The 17,526-nt window shown below is 40.9% G+C and overlaps 1 protein-coding gene across 1 annotated transcript in view; it reads left to right on the top strand.

Moving 5' to 3' along the window:
* The window catches only part of LOC103382799 (ELKS/Rab6-interacting/CAST family member 1), a 145,658-nt gene that overhangs the window by 28,680 nt on the left and 99,452 nt on the right, over positions 1–17,526 (top strand). Inside the window, exons 9-16 of the mRNA XM_008315718.3 lie at positions 816–908; positions 2,995–3,162; positions 3,259–3,426; positions 5,796–5,933; positions 8,626–8,766; positions 9,192–9,194; positions 11,796–11,933; positions 13,726–13,919. Of these exons, the coding sequence (XP_008313940.1) occupies positions 816–908; positions 2,995–3,162; positions 3,259–3,426; positions 5,796–5,933; positions 8,626–8,766; positions 9,192–9,194; positions 11,796–11,933; positions 13,726–13,919 (1,043 nt within the window). The remainder of the gene's footprint in view (positions 1–815; positions 909–2,994; positions 3,163–3,258; positions 3,427–5,795; positions 5,934–8,625; positions 8,767–9,191; positions 9,195–11,795; positions 11,934–13,725; positions 13,920–17,526) is intronic.

Genomic DNA, 17,526 nt, shown 5'->3' with positions numbered 1-17,526 from the left:
CTATGTAAGCACAAGTTTGAGTTGAAATGAAGTTGTTTTTCATCTGTGATGGATTTTATACTATGTGGAAACAGTTACACAGTCTACACATGTTCCTGCTGTTTCTCTTTCCATTGGCACTCTGAGATGTTTGGGTTAGACCTACAGCCAGGATCTGGACCTGTTGTGTTTCACTACGCTGAGTTGGCATTAAATCAACTGTTGGCCACGAGATTCATTGATTTAAAACATATAAAAAACTCCTATTTCTATTTTATTCATATTTGACATGACTGTGTTATTGGATTCATTTTTAATCAGATTGAGGCCAGAAGAGTTCTAGTGCTTTTCAGAAATGTAATTGTAATATATATATATGTACAGTATATAAATATATTAATAGATATTAAGCCAAAAGAAATAGTATATGACAGATTTGCCTATATATATGTACTACAGGAAGGACACATGAAGTACTACCATTTTAGCCACAGTACAAATTACTGCCAATAGAAACATTCCATCACAACCCACAAAAAATGTTACAGAGTATTTTTCCATCATATGAAACCTGGTCCTGTTTAATTTTTTTTCTATAAAATACTGAGCTTTTGTGTTTCAGGATTATTTTTCAGACCGTATATAAATAAGAGAAGTTACATTTGTATAAATACTGCGTGGTTGTAGTATTATAATGTATAATGTAGTACAGGACATGCAGTACAGCAGTGGAGTCCTTGTGTTACTTCAGGATGTGTCAGGTGTGGTCAGTAATCGTACACTGATGTGACGCCCTGATGTGTTGTGGTCACGGTGACGCCCTCCTTTCCTGTCAGGTTGAGCAGCTGAAGGAGGAGCTCACTCACAGCCAATCAGAGAAGGAGGAGCTAAGGCATCGAGCCAATGAGCTTCAGCGGGAGGTGTCTGCAGTAAGAGACACTGGCTTCTGTGTCTGTTTAATAACTTTCTGACATTTTTCTTCCCTTCTTTGTTCCTTACATTTTACTAACTTCTTTCCTTCCCTCCCAGCTTTACTCCCCTTCTTCTTTCCTTCCTTCCTTCCATCCTGCCTTTTTCTCCTCTGCTTTTTTTCCTTCTCTTACTTCCCTTCCTTCCTTTCTTCCTTTCCTCCTTTCCTTCTTTCCTCCTTCCCTCCTTCCTTCCTAACTTTCTTTCTCCCATCCTCCCTTTGATTCTGTCCTTCTTCTTTTCTGTCCTTCCTTTCTTCCTTCCTTCCTTCCTTCCTTTCTTCCTTTCCTCCTTTCCTTCTTTCCTCCTTCCCTCCTTCCTTCCTAACTTTCTTTCTCTCCTCCTTCCTCCTTCCCTCCTTCCTTCCTTCCTTCCTTTCCGCCTTCCCTCCTTCCCTCCTTCCCCCTTACTACCTTTCTTTCTCCCATCCTCCCTTTGATTCCGTCCTTCTTCTCTTCATTTCTTTCCTTCCTTCCTCCCTTCCTTCCTTCCTTCCTTCCTTTCTTCCTTTCCTCCTTTCTTCCTTTCCTCCTTCCCTCATTCCCTCCTTCCTTCCTTCCTTCCTTTCCGCCTTCCCTCCTTCCCTCCTTCCCCCTTACTACCTTTCTTTCTCCCCTCCTCCCCTTTATTCCGTCCTTCTTCTCTTCATTTCTTTCCTTCCTTCCTCCCTTCCTTCCTTCCTTCCTTCCTTCCTCCCTCCTTCCTCCTCCAGGTTGCTAATGGCTGCTGCTTGAATAGATGCCACTAAACTCTACTCTACGTAGTTACTGTGTGTTTTCAGACAGAAACAACTGTGGCTCTCAAACGTCATCAGTCCATGAACGTAGTAAAGTACATCGTCGTTAACTACACGTTCGTCCACGTGTCCGTCATGTGAGGACGGAGCTGTTAGCTCAGCTGACAGCAGTTATCCATCAGCTCTCATGCTGTATCGTTCCTGACGTTGAAGCCCAGTCAAACCTTCTCTATTATAGAGCCGTTAACCCCTGTGTTTATGTTCAGAGTTAATCTGCTCACACTGGCTTCTGTGGATCACTACACTTAAAGTAATGGAGCTGTTAAAGCAATAGGCCGAGAAACGACAGTCACCAACGGCCCCATCCAGTCCCAGTGTCCCAGTCAGACCAGCCTGCTGCAGTCAGCCCACGTCCGTCCTCCGTCATTCTCCTTTATTACTTTGACAAGTACTTAGGAAAGTACAAAAAAAATGCACTTGACACAATTTCTTTTTTATAATCTCATTGAGGTTCTTTGTCGACCAAAATGGCAGAACCAGGAGACGCCTTCTCATTTTGCCGCTGACTGATGGCTTTTGACAGTAATAGTTGTTTCCCACAGTCTGAACTGTACAATTACAGAGTTCCAGCTGAGACCCCAGCTGTGCCGTGCTGCAGTTCCTCTAACCTGCTTCTTCTTCTCTCTTTGCATGAGGTTTTTCTCAGCAAATGCTCCCAACGTGTCGTCTGAGGTTTTCACAGGTTTAACATTTCTGCATGGAACGGGTCCATTCTTCATCAGTGGCAACGTTACAAAAACTCAAAATGATTTTCACAAAGACGCACGAGGAGCTGTCACCTGTAGAAAAAGATGAAAAAGATTTGGTTGACTGGAAGAATTGACCCTGACCTGAGGTTACAGGAACAAACAAACAAACAAACAACATCCAGTGTCAAAAGATGTCAACGTTAGAGACAGGAAGTGGAAACTTTCAATGGGAATTTATGGAAATAAACTGAAAAAGAGTGGAATTTTAACCAAACTATATCATATTCAAAAATGTACATTAACTTATCTTTACAAAAGTATAACTTTTTAAACTTTCAATTATTTTGACAACCAATTAATTGTATTTTAATTAACAAAAACATTTAATATTTCTTCATTAAGTTTATTTACGGTTTATTTCCAAAAATTCTCTCTCCTTCCAACTTTAAAAATTCAATCAATCTGATTGTATTTTTCTCTTAGAATCTAAAACAAATGTCAGCGTCTCTGACGGGGTGTGTGTGCGTGTGTCCGGTGTGTGTGTGTGTGTGTTCTCCTCAGATGTACCAGGCGAAGCAGGAGCTGGGTCGTAAGGACAGCGAGCTGCTGGCCCTCAGGACCAAACTGGACACTCTGAACAACCAGTTCTCCGACAGCAAGCAGCACGTGGACGTCCTCAAAGAGTCGCTCACCGCCAAAGAACAGAGAGCAGCCATCCTGCAGACCGAGGTACAGCTCCTCTTCTGACACACACACGCACCAGTTGTCGTTGTAAAATACCCTCAGAGTGAAAGTGTGTGTGTGTGACTGTGGATGTGCGCACAGGTGGACGCCCTGCGTCTCCGTCAGGAGGAGAAGGAGTCGCTCCTGTCGAAGAAGAGTCAGCAGATATCAGAGCTGACGGATGAGAAGAGCACTCAGCAGGGAGAGATCAGTGACCTCAAAGACATGCTGGACGTCAAGGAACGCAAAGTTAATGTCCTGCAGAAGAAGGTAAGGAATAGAACCCTCCTCCTCCTCCTCCTCCTTCTCCTCCTTCTCCTCCTCCTCCTCCTCCTCCAAATGTTACTACCATGGATTTACACAGAGAGATATTTCTACTCCCTTCATTCTCCGTTTCCAGTGCACGTTCATAGAAGTCTCTGTTAGGCATAGCCACTAGATGGAGCTGTGAGACAGTGGTTAGGGGAAGAAGCCTCAGAGTCACAGACGAGTCCCGTGGCTGTACCTTCATCAGCACAGACAGTATATGTCTCCTCACAACTGGATTTGAGTCAAGCTTTCAGTGAACCTAGTTCTAGTTAGTTAGTTAGTTAGTTAGTTAGTCCTAACAAAACAAGCAGATTAAATGTAGTATATTCTGTGTACGTTACTGCAGGAACACCTGCTTCACTCGTATCCATTTCTTTTCCCTCTCTCTCTCTGTGTCTCCGTGTCTCCGTGTCTCCGTGTCCAAGAACAGTGGGGGATGTACAGAGCAAATGTATGGCTGTAATTGATACAGACAGTCAAGCAGACAGACACAAAGCAAGACGGGGCCAGGGGTGAGAGGGAGGGGGGAGACGGGGGGAGTTAGAAATCAGATGCATACTAATGACCTGCTCCTGTTCAATAAATGATGACCTCTGCTGTCTTCAAATGCTGTGTGTGTGTGTGTGTGGGTGGGGGGGGGCACAGAGACGCTGCTGCTGCTGCTTCCACACACTCCATGATCCCAAACAGTCATTTTCATCTTTCATGTTTATTCTTTTTTTTTTAACATTTTCACTTCCACTTTTTATTTCATCATCTAATCGTTGTTCAGTGTCATTTTTATATATGAAAGGGAGGCATCGCACGGAAACGGCTCGTTTCATGTACTTTAGTTTGTTATCACCAAGGATTTTTGGAATCGAAATTAGGCGAGACAAGTGCTGTAATGTGTGTGTGTGTACACGAGTGTGTGTCAGTGTGTGTGTGTGTGTGTGTGTGCGTCAGCCAGCCATCCTGCAGTTGTCATTTTCAGAAGCTGCAGACATGATCAAAGAGTCTCAACGCTTCTTTTGTGTGTGTGTGTGTGAGAGAGAGAGAGAGAGAGAGAGAGAGAAAGTGTGTGTGTGTGTGTAACTAAGAGGGAGTGAGAGAGAAGAAGGTGTCAGTCAAGCTGTCAGGTCAATAGATTAATGAGGTGCTCGAAATGTTTTACCGTACCAACGAACTCGCACACACACACACACACACACACACACACACACACAGTGTACTGTAAATGTGGGTCTCAGCCGCAGTGGAGTCAAAGGTTGCATACCAATCTAACATTTTCTTTTTTTTTTTGTGACAGCTTGTCAATCGCCCGTCTTCCCGTCTTTCGCCAGACAGACAGGAAGACGGGCGATTGACACGGAGGGTCCGATGGAGACGAACAGACCCATTTCTGTTGACTTTTCCTTCATCTCCGTACCACCCAGGTTCCCTAATGAAAACACGTTACATAAGGCCTCCGGTTATTGTTTCCACCGAATGTATTTTTCCCACGCATCCGGACCTTTTGTTCCATCCATCTTTTAATGAAGACCACAAAGTTGACACAAGACCTTATCTCTGTCTGTGATCTCTCTCTCTCTCTCTCTCTCTCTCTCTCTCTCTCTCTCTGTCTCCCTCCCTCCCTCCGACTCACACTGTTAGTCCTTGAGTCATTTTTGCCACTTTTGTGTTTAAACTATAAAATTAATCTGCGGCCAAATCAGTGTGAGAGGAAGCTGGCAGCAGCAGCAGCAGCAGCAGCAGCAGCAGCAGCAGCAGCAGCAGAGTGTATTTGGATTAGAAGGTAAAAAGTCAGGGAAACCTGGGAAGAACGTTCATATTTGACAGTAAAGCACCTTTTATTTTCTTCCCATGACGTGGAAATGTGCTTTATATGTGGTTTATATGTGATATTTTTTAATAGCTTTAGAAAAAAACCAAACAAACGTCTCAGGGAGGGAGGCTGTCTGTTTTCAGTCATTTGCTGTGAGGTAGAGAAGGTGAGAGAATTCATCAAGTAATCAAATTAATCCAAAGTGTAACAAACAACTTTTCTTCTAGAGAAAACACATCATTTTAAACACTTCAAAAGAACATTTATCTGTAATTTTCTTCATGTAATACATTTCTATCAACCAGGAAAAGTGACAGTTAATTCGATAAATAAATTATAAATTTAGATTTTTTTTTTTAGTTTTGTGTCACACTTTATATTCATTTAACCTTCTTTATACCCCTCTGACCCTTGCAATAGTGCCCACCCTGGAGGGACCCACCCCCTAGTTTGGGAAACACTCCTTGCGATGATAAATAAGCACCAACATCGTTTAATGACTATTTAATCTCTCTGCTCTCTGTAGATTGAGAACCTTCTGGATCAACTGAAAGACAAGGAGAAACAGCTGAGTGGACTGAAGGACAGGGTCAAGTCACTGCAGACGGACACGTCCAACACTGACACGGCTCTGGGGACACTGGAGGAGGCTCTGGCTGAGAAGGTACACGCACACAGAGAGACGTACGCAGATTGCGACTATTGTCACAGGTTCCATTAATGAAAAATCTCCTCGGCGCTAACGTCCTCCTCTATCACTCAGACAGCATTAAAACGTCCCAGTAATGACTTTGTTTATTACACTGTTAACACTTGAACCACCCAGACGCTCGTTCTGTCTCCTTCCAAACTTTTCCCATCCAATAACTCTTGACATGATGCGATGCTGCTGGAACCCCGCGTGATGTTCAGCCTCCCAGAGAACCCATCGCCTTCTCCAAAAGGCCCTCGGTGGGAGATTGAAATAAAATTGTTTTACATCCCCCATTTCTATTGGCAGCAGTTAAAGGCAAAATAATTTGACTGATGCAGTTTGAGCGCTGCCTCGTCTGATAGCATGAGTTGTTGTTGTTATTGCACCGCTGTGAGCCTTCTTTTACGTAAGGAGCAGCTCTTCTCCGCAGAGGAGCCGCGGTGGATAAACGTGGTGATGTATTACAGCAGTGTAGACACAACCAAATAGTTTCTTAATACTTCGATGATAACTGAGAGCCAACATTTGTTCTCGTACATGTATGAAAAAAAGAAAATGATATATATTGAACAAAAGAAAAAAACTTCAACCCTGGATGTTGAAGTCAGACTCTCAAAGCTTTTAGATGAAGTTTTCTGAACACTTCTGGCTCAACAGTTAGGTGCCAGTTCCCCACAGGAACCGGTTGTTGATTCACCCCGTTGTAATTATTTTGTCATAATTACTCATCCATCAAACATGAGCGACGGGGCCGTTTTTAGATTTCTCTCAACTGCAGTCTGAAAAGTCATTGTTTTCTTCCAGGAAGGTTTATTTTTGTTTGTTTTTTGTTAGTGCTGAAACCAGAGTTACCCCTCTCATTAAAGCAGGCGCTCATGGGAGTTTAAACATTGTCTTCCTGTGTTTTTATTTTCTCCAAACTGCTTCAGGTGGAGGATTAAAGCCCTTCATTTCAGCGGGGACTTTTCCCTTTCATTATACATTAATTTGGTGTAAATTTAATTTTCTTTAAACTCACTGACACATGGGGGGAAAAAGGAAATAAATCATTGATGCTTTCATGTGAACTAAAGCACTAAACAGAGAAAACTTTGTGTATAAGATTTTTTTAAATATATATTTTTGTTTTTGCTACCCAAAAATCATTTTTTATTGGTTTGGACACAGAATATACTACTAAAACCTGCTATTTAAGTTACTTTATACCATTGTTTCCCAAAAACTGGGTCACGACTCTTAGGTGAGTCGCAACAGATTTGTTGTATTTTTGGGTCGTCTCGCATCATGTTTCCAGGAGTTTACAAATAATATTTGTTGAGTTGGGTCGCGAAGGTTTATGACTTTTAAAATATGGTCCCCTGAAAAAACACTGCTTTATACCATTGAGTTACAGATGAATTTGCTCCCTCAAAAACTGTGTCCATGTATCCATACCAGTACAAATACTTCTACTCCATACCCAGTACTGTATAATGTCTTCTCACTAGAACCCTGGCCAGTGTTCTCTTCTGCTCTTCTTTTTCTTCTTCTTCTGTTTTTCTACTGCAGTTTTTTTCATTGCCCCCAGGGGTCGATGCCCTAATAACTTTTAATATTTTACTTTTATTAAATATATTAGTGTCTAATTGCTTCACCTGGAGCTGTGTCCTGGTGCTGTTAAAAAACACTTTAATTAAGTGAGAGCGTGCAGCAAACACTGCAGCTTCCATTCAACACACCAAAAAGAAAGAAAAAAAATAACCACATAAAATAATAAACACCCAAAATGAAAACAAATATGAAGTACAAGGGGGTTAAACCCACCCTAATGCCACATATTAGCGTGTCTGTTACCTGAGGGTATAAATAACTCCTTTGTTTTTTTAAACTGAAGGCTTGTATTTTGTCCTCTTTAAAGCCTGACTCCCCTGTTAAAGAAGCGTCTTATCCTTTGTCAAGATTCATTTGCAGTTGGAAGAGACTCCTTTTATTACCTCAAAGTGAAACATCTTTCATCATCATAATGAAAACAATATGTTGTTCATTTTCGTCTCTGCGTCCCCGAGTGAGTGACTTACGACCCAGTACTGGTCCGAGGCCCGGACATTGGAAACTTGTAAAATACAGAGCTATTTCTCCCCTGACAGCGATTCTGTTTGTTTTATGGATCAAACCATTACAGATGTGTAATAATTTAACAAAGTTAGTGGTGAGCTAGCGGTGCTAAAGCCTGTGGCGGTTGGAAAGGTTCGTGCGGTAAACGCCTCACTCTGCAACTGTGATATTTAATATTCATAATATACTTAGAACAGAGAAACATTTGTACAAAGAAGCCACTCATGACGCTCTGTTAGTATTTCTGCCTTCACGTGTTTGTACTTTCTTCTTTGTACTGACAGCTGTGTTGTTTTAGCTTCAGCTAGTTAGCATCTGTGGTGCTCTTAACGCAGCGAACTTTAAGATTTTTTTTCCAGAATATTTTATGTGTGTAAAAATGAGTGCTGGCTGTTGAATGCTGTCAAAGCTGCCATGTCCATGAAGTTTAATGAGACTGTTGTTGGAGTGGGAACCTGATATTGAGTGACATGTTAGTGATTTAGTAAGTTTTTTTTTTATTTAATTTTTTTGTTCCTCTGCTCCATCTCGTCTTCACTCACCCTTTCTCTTATTTACTTTCATTCAGGAGCGAATTATTGAGCGCTTGAAGGAGCATCGCGAGAGAGAGGAGAGAGAGAAGGGGGAGGAGATGGAGTCCAGCAAAAAGGAGCTGAAGGAGTTGAGGGAGAAAGTGTCTCAACTGCAGGCTGACCTGGCTGACCGTGAGGTAGAAGAGAAACACACACACACACACACACTCACACTCACACACACGTTCCTAACGGTGCTATAATTCAGGACAAAAACACACAAATTCTCTGTGTTTTTTCTCCGTCACGTTAACGTGATTGAGCTATCACTGCAGAGCAGACCTTGAATCCTCCTCACGCTGAAGGACAACAGCGATAAAACAGTGAAGTTTCCCTGACAACAATATGCAAAACTCATAACCAATGGAAAACCTTGATGGGAACTGAGCTGTTCCTGCGTTGAACCCTCATGACTCATAATAAATTGCACAGCAACAACAGAGGAGGGGACAAACAACAGTGACACAGCATTTTTTTTTTTTCTAACGGTCTTTGTTTTTTCTCTCACTCTGCTCTGGTTTAAAAAAAAAAAAAAAGCTGCATCGTTTTCCAATAAAGTGAGACGAGGATTCAGTGAAAACTCTCTTTAATGCTTGATTTATTAGTAAAACTAATCCTCTGGAGGCAGCGGCAGGTGTAAAAATGGTGTTTGGAAAAAATTCCCGAGGTGTGACTTACATCAGTAGTAAGATTTTATGGTTTTTATCTCCGTCAGGAAAATAAAAAAGTAAGTGCTGAGGTTGAACCTGCGGGGTGTGCCACAGGTACTTCAGACGTCAGCTGGAGTGGGTTCTGCATATTTTAGCTTCTTCTCTGTCATGACGCCGCCGTGAGACGACACCCTGGTATTGTGTCTGCCATGAAGTGCAAATCCAGAGATTTGTCCTTAAATATCTGCAAATGTAATATTTGACACTGAGTCTTTTCATACAGACACAGCTGCTGAAGATGACTGCTATTTTCTGACAAAACAAAACTGTCAGTCAAACAGAGGATTCAGATCAACTCCTGGGCCTCATTTATCAAACGCGTAGAAAAGGTTCTAAATTCTGTCCTACACAAGAAATGCAGATTTTTGTATATAAGTAAATCTGCTTTTATCAAAAGTGCATACACCGTAAGTACGCACGCTAGTAAGTATCGTATTTTCCGGACTATAAGTCGCACTTTTTTTAATCCTTTGGCTGGGTTTTGCACATTCATTATTTTCACACTGACAGCCACTAGAGGGCACTCTAGGCTAGTGTTCCAGTATCTGCTACTCCTGTACCACTGAAAATTTATATGTTAGTTATTTTCACACTGACAGCCACTAGAGGGCACTCTAGCTGTTGGTAGTATAAGATGTTGGGTGCATCTTATACTACTGAGCAACTTATAGTCCAGAAAATACGGTAATGAGTGATGATACATCACACCTTTGTAAGTACCAGGCTCCTGGATGAATATATATAAATATATATATTGTACTACATATTAAGTGATGATTCATCACACCTTTGTAAGTACCAGGCTCCTGGATGAATATATATAAATATATATATCGTACTACATATTAAGAATAATTATTTAACCCATTATTATTCTTTTTAAAATTGTGATAAAAACTGAAAACATTATTTTTTTCCCTGTGGGGCAAATGAGCACAATGATACAAAGCCTCAGTTGAACGGGGTCTCTTTACGATGATACCCCATGACGATGAATGATAAAAGTTCAGATGACGTACAGAAATGAAACACCTGTTCATGACGGCACCATAAAATCTGTTCCCTCATTTTCCAATCATTCGTCCAGCGTGTTTAACTGATGTCATAAAATGTTTGCCTGTGTCTCCGCTGTTATAAATTCAAAAGTACAAACATTCCAGTCCCGGCAGCTAAACACAGATGTGGGTTTAATCTGACAACAGCGATATATGTGCCTACCTAAATATAATCAGTGTTAGCAGAAAGGTCCGTCTGACCAAAGCCCAGTCAAACATGGTGATCTGTAGTCTACAGTTGGTATTGTCAGTCAAGGGTAAAATTACACGTCTGAGCATCTGTGTTTCTGCTCCCACTGCTTTCTCCTTCACTCACTCACTCTCTCGGCGAGAGAAGGAAAGACCAGAAAAGAAACGGAATGACAGACTTTGATGGATGGAGGGATGGAAATGGAAGATTGAGCAAAGAGACAGGTCGTGGGAAAGGGACGGCAGGGAATGAAGTCCAGATCTGTCCTCTGTGTTTCTAGCTAATTACAATTAGGCTTTTTTGTTTTGGTATAATTAGCCACAATTCCTGTCATTAGCAGCAGCATCACCGCCAGCACTGAGACGACTTTGCATAAATAATCAAACTGTGGACGGAAAATGACTTTGAACAATATTTGACGACCTCAGGTTCATTTCCTGGGTCATGGATGACGACATGTTTGACAGGAAGTTGACCTGGAAACCTGCTTTGGATTTACTCAATTAACGTACTTACGTAATATCAGGACAGTGTTTATAAGCAGTATCCGCTAAAGACACAGAACGTCCCACTACTTTCTGCTGAGAAAGGCAAGAAACATTTCTTAGAACAATATTATATTTATTTTATTAGATTACATGTAAAATGCATAATTGCTAAAATGCTTTTATCATTTTCTACGCCGTCTATTGGGGAAACGTTGGTATTGCATTATAAATAATTAAATATAAATTATATAATTTGGGAAAGTTTGCCCATGCCTGATTCAGGAAGTCTGAAGAAAACCCTGTGCTGGAGGCCAGGGATGGAAACATCTGCTGAATGTGCTTGGCCTAAACGTTATACTGTAACATTTACTGCAACTTTTATTGCAAAACGACTTTCTCAATCAGTTAACATCCAACAAATAAGAAAATATTGTCAGTGGATTTTAGACGTTATTGGATCTTCAGAAAGTCTTCCATCTTTTTTTAGAACTTCAGTGTGAACCAGGACTATTTAAAGATGTTAATGAAGTACAAAGATGTCAAGACTGTGTACAAAAAAAATGGTTTTGTCAGACGCAGAAGAAAAAGTGTGGAACAAAAATGAGACCAGACTTGAAATAAACCACAGGTATCCTTGAATTAGACTCACTGACAGCTCTCTCTCTCTCTCTCTCTCTCTCCCTCTCTCCCTCTCTCTCTCTCTTTCTCTCTTTCCTTGGTTGATTGGTGTTGGACCTGAAGGAGAAGGCATCATCTTTGGCGTCCTCCACTCTGAAGAAGGACAACAGGTTGAAGACTCTGGAGATCGGCCTGGAGCAGAAGAAGGAGGAGTGTGTCAAACTGGAGAACCAGCTGAAAAAAGTAATTAAGGATGGAAAAAGTGATTTTTCTTCTTTTTTTGTGTGTGTTTCTAACATTTTTACATCTGTCTTTCACATTGATTTAAACGTCAAGGGTAAAGGCTGTACTGTATATAAAGTACAGCACAGGTGAGAAAGAAAGAAAAAAAGCACAGCTGAATAGAAGGGAGAGGTTTTAACTAAGCAACATCTCACTCTGAGCTTCTCTTTCTTCTCCTTCTATATGTGAGCATGTGTCAGTGTGTGTGTTTTCACATCACATATTCTCTCCTCCACAGCAGCCCGGGAAAATGGTGTGTGTGACGGCCTGCTGACAGGCTTACAGTCATTTTCACAGAGTAGAGAAGACAGCAGCACCACCACACCCTGAATGTGTGTGTGTGTGGTTGAGAAAGAGAGAGGGAGAGGGTGAGAGAGGGAGCCACAGAGACAGTGTGTAGAAAAGGTGTCAGTGAATCCCTGCTGTTTTTTTCTTCTTATTTTATCCGAGTTTATTTCTAAGTCTCTTTCTTTCACCATAAAAAGAGAAGATACACAGGCCTGTGTGTTCACGCTGATTGACACTGTGCCTGTGACATTGTGTGTGAGATGTTTCTGTTTCATCCTGTTTTATATACGTATATATATATTTCTTTTCCTTCTCTATTCATTTTTTCTCCTCCACCCAGATCTCCTTACAGTCAGACATTTCCAAACATTTCCTCCTCACAAAACAAAACCCTGCAGAAACTCTTGTTCACGTCCAAAACTAATAGGGTTTATGTCTTGTGGACCAACATGCGTCCGGGCATTCACAAAAATATTTGACTTAAAGTTGTTTAAAAACAGCTAAAAGGCAGCAACTAATGTAAGAAAAAAAGCTAAACTTTAGCATTAGGTACAGTATTTTCTGGACTATAAGTCGCTCTACATTCACCTCTTGTGAAATTATATATTTTAATGTTAGTCGCAGCTGAGTATTAGATGCAATCCCAGCCAAAGGATGAAATAAAAGTGCGACTTATAGTCTGGAAAATACGGTGTATATACATAGTATTTAGGAAACTAAAAAATCATAGACAAAATTTAACTTTAATATAAATGAAAAAAACATGAAAAAAATATATGAAATGTTTCTGTTTAAGTAATTGTAAACTAAATCAAAATGTGAAGAAGTGCTGTTTATATTCCCTTTAAGCTTTGGCTGAGTTAGCACTTTCGACATGCTAACTGAGTGTTAGCATGTCAGTCCTGTGCTCTCTGTACTGACAACACTGTGACTGTGAACTGCACCTGCCAGGAGTTTATCTTCATCAATTCCAACCTTTTACCTATTTAAAATCAAATATTTATACAAATTAATACATGCATTTTTAAACGGAAATGAAGGAGTCTTAAATGTGTACATAATACATGACCGCCCTGCATATTTCATAAATACTTTTTGTTTATATTACCCTGGCTGTGTATTACCACATAATTTTCTTTTGATATTAATCACAACTGATGAGGCCACATTATGCTCTAATGGCAGCATTAAGGCTGAATGGAATATATCTAAAGTAAATATTTAAATATACCAATGTGTGTGTGTGTGTGTGTTTTGAGAGAGGCCGCTGCTGAGATCTGTATCAGATCCATTCCACTCCTGAAAAAAAGAGTTACACGGCACTTTTACCCACTGTACTCTCCTCTTAGCGCGTGTGTTGTTATTGGCTCACTCCTTTTTTGGATGAACTTCCATCAGATGTTGGTCACCTCAGTCTGAGAGCTAATGCCTGACTCCTTTGTTCAATAATTCATTTCTTTCCCAGGCCCAGAGTGCAGCAGCCGAGTCAAAGGCGAGCACTGAACTCTCCAAACGCATCTCCTGCCTGGAGCAGGAAGTAACCCAGCACAAAGAGGATGCTGGGAAGGCCCAGTCTGAGGTGGAGCGACTCCTGGAGATCCTGAGGGAGATGGAGAATGAGAAGAATGACAAGGAGAAAAAGATTCATGAGCTGGAGAGGTGAGTGTTCAGAAACAGAAGAACAAAAACATCCCTTTAACTAGAACTCCATGTGAAAGTGTCTGTATTACCAACAGCCCAGAAGTGTTAATTGATACGAGTGCTGTCTGTACTTCTGTTACTCGTTTGCCTCAATTACAGTAAACCTACAGATCTTGTTCCCCTAATGACTAATCTTCTAGTTTTTTCCCCCTTTCTCCACCGTTCTTTCTTCTTTTCCTTCCCTCCTTTTCTTCTTTAATATCTCCTTTATTCCCTCCGTCATCACCCATCAATTTTGTTCACCATTTTACCCCTGCACATGCGTGAATGATTTTTGCCTCATCTGCGTGCGTGCGCCCATCACACCCCAGAACCCCTTCTGCTTCTCATCTGTGGCGTTCTCAGCAGTCACGAAATCCGGCCCCCAGCCCTGCTGCGTCTCAGCAGCCAATAGGGGGGCTGGTGTGGGACTACCTGGGCACGTGAGTGGCTGGTGGCCTCATCTGTCAGTCAGGATGAAAAAAAAACTAAAACATGCACGACTAAAAACTCGCTTTGCTTGTCAGGTGGTTGGACGTCAGAGCATTTTGAAAGCAATTGCAACCATGTGGAAAAGTTCCTGTATGTTTCGCATCAGACCTAAAATTTCGCCGGATCATTTAAAACATCCAAGTCGTTTGATCCGACATTACCTTTTATTGACTGAAATATCTTCTAGCTGCTGAGGTTATTTTTTGGAGCTTTATTATAGACATATGGATGGTCTTTTTACAAGCATAATTTCCTCAATTTTTTTTTTATTTCTAGTTGAACTGAAGAGACTTAGATCTGGCTGCTGAAACCAAAGAGTGCAGCAGTGCCAGTTTTCAAGAAGAGCGCTGATGTGGAGATCTGCAATAACAATAAAGGTCGATTAGCCACATCGTGGAGATATTGAAAATGTGTGTCGGAGCGAGGCCTTCCCAATCTCTGACTTAAAGTGTCGTCAAACCAAAAGATTTGATTTTGTCTTCAAAAGTCATGCAGGAACCAGAAAAGATGTTTTTACTGTAGGAGGAAGGAGTGGCAAAAAAGTACATGAGCAAAATGTAAAAGGATAGAGAGAGTGATAAAAGTCAAGATACACAGGATTTTTTTTAGAACCATTTTTTAATCACAACTGGAAATTTGACAGCTACAATCAGCAATTTTGTAGATGACACTGCAATTTGCAAATTAGCATATGAAAGTGGTGAAAACGTGGACAGGAAGTCTGCATCAGAGAGGAATAAGACGGAGGTTTTTTAGAGAGAAATATTTGGACTATGAGTTGATTGGACAAGCTGTGAAATAATCAAGTCACCAAGATTTTCTTATTCAAAGATGAGGCTAGAGAATCATAATAAATATTGGTTTGACTTGTACTTAGGAGACTTTGTGTAGACAGTGGACAAAATATATTTGAAAAAAGGAACAGCATGCTGGGTAAAAAAAGAGAGAACGGTTCCAGGGAAGATTAATGGGCATTGTCAAGGAATCCATGAAGGAGGGTTGTTGTCACGGTAGAAGAAGGAAGGGTAGATTTAGGTTGAGGCTGGTGATCATCTGTTGACACCACTAGAGGGAGTTCCAGAAAGAAGAGACTAGTGATTGAAACACTGTGGAAAAACTGGGAATAACAGAAACATTGATTCATATTCACTCCAAAGTTAATCGAGTTGTTAATTAATTTGACGTATTTAGAGATGTGCTTCACTTTTCCACATGGGACCATGCTGAGTTTGTTCACTAATATCTACACTCAAAGAGTTGCAGCATTGACTGTGTCTTTTTAATGGCTCACAAAAAACAAAACTCCCCTCAAAGTGTGGTAATTGGCAGTGTTTGCACATGAACACATCAGTGCCATCTTCGTTTGTTATTCTGCGGTTCCACAATCCAAACTGCTGCAAAAAGTTTGTCAAACGAGGACCCGCTTTGGCAGCACTGTCTTTTCTGTAAAGCCTGAAAAGTCTTTGAGCCTGTGTTGCTGTCAAGTGATGCAACTCTTTCATTTAGTGGTTGTTGTTTTTTTTTCTTCTTTTTTTTTCCACGCTTCACTTTTGTTTTTAACTTTCAGCCGACTGTGCTTGACTCGCAGAATTTACTATCCTTTTTTTCTGTCATTAGGAGGCTATAGCACCGTTCACTTTGTTATTTATTGGTTTATTGCATATTGACAGTAATGAAGTATTTGGTACTAACCTCTCTTCTACTTGTCTGTGTAGTTCTGGATCGGCCCGTTTCCAGTCCTCTGTCCCCGTTAGCTCCTCCTAATCCTACTTTTCTTTCTTCCTGTCAGTTGCATGTCTGCCTGTGTTGACTCCCGTTCTTTGGATTTTGTTGTTGTCGTCTGTGATACAGCCTGTGTCTGCGGGTCTGTGACTGTGTCATGGTGTTGGAGTGAAGGGTGTGGGTTTTTTGGTGACTCTTTAAAAACACATGTCTGATGTTCTGTTCTTGTTCTTTCTGAATCCCTGTCCACACCCTCTGTCTGTGTCTGTCTCTGAAAGGTAAAGAACACACCAAATTTACAAGACAAAATGAATTATCTCCATCAGTGGGACACTAAAAATCTCAGGTGAAATCTGTAACAAGTGAGGATTATTCCTACAGTAGTTGGTGACAGGAGAGAGTCTCCAGAAAAATCCCAGCTGTAAAATTAAATCAAAATAAAATGATGAAGCAACGAAGGCGATGAAGATGATGATTAATTGATGCATTTGTCAACTAATAAAAAACAAAAACTTCTGGCAGGGATGACGTCCAATCAGCACAGATTTCATCACATTAACTTAAATAACAAATAACTAAAAGTCAGGACAGCTGTATGGAGATCGGCCGTCAGTGTAAACCTGCTATCAAAATGTTAGCTCAGTCCTGTGGTACCCAGGATCACCTTAGCTAATGCTGCTGCAGTCAACAGCTAGCTCAGTTGTGCCGCGTCATGTGCTGCATTGCTAATCTCCAGTGAATAGTCATTAGTATAAAAAGCTAAATGTGTTTTTTGTTCGCAGTGCTTCCAAAGCCAGTGACAGGGTGAGATTTGTAGAAAACAATAATGTTGCAGTCAAACTGTGTTCGTTAGCGCCTCCTGCAGAGATAGCACAGAGAGCTACGTGATCTTTGTTTAGCAGGACTGAAACCAAAAAGTTCCTAACGACTCAACTTTAAATCTTAAGTTTCCTCCTCCGACGTGATTTAAAGCCGTCATCGCCCTTTATCTCTGCCTCCTGCTCCGTCTCCCCGTGTTGTTTTTTTCTTTCAGTTTGACTGCTAGACTAATTGTTGCTAATGAGTTTTATCCAGAGATTTGGTGTGTGTGTGTGTGTCTCACTCTGTCTCAGTTTGCCACATTCAAAATATCAGAAAGTATTAATATTTCAGCAACCTCTGAATTATACCAGCGTGTGGATTTAGACGTGTATACTTTTGTTGTTTAGCCTGCCAGCACTCAGAGATGCAAATTAGAGCAGTTGCTGCATTTTATAACCCCTTGTGCAATGTGACTTTATGACCATTTAAAAGAGCAGACGGCTATAAAAATGTGATTATGTACATTATATTTATATAATAGATGTTTTCCTCTCATTGTGGATTTTAGTAA

This window comes from Cynoglossus semilaevis, chromosome 8, assembly GCF_000523025.1.
Source record: "Cynoglossus semilaevis isolate Cse_v1.0 chromosome 8, Cse_v1.0, whole genome shotgun sequence".
Lineage (NCBI taxonomy): Eukaryota > Metazoa > Chordata > Actinopteri > Pleuronectiformes > Cynoglossidae > Cynoglossus > Cynoglossus semilaevis.
This window is presented reverse-complemented; position numbering and strand designations above follow the sequence as displayed.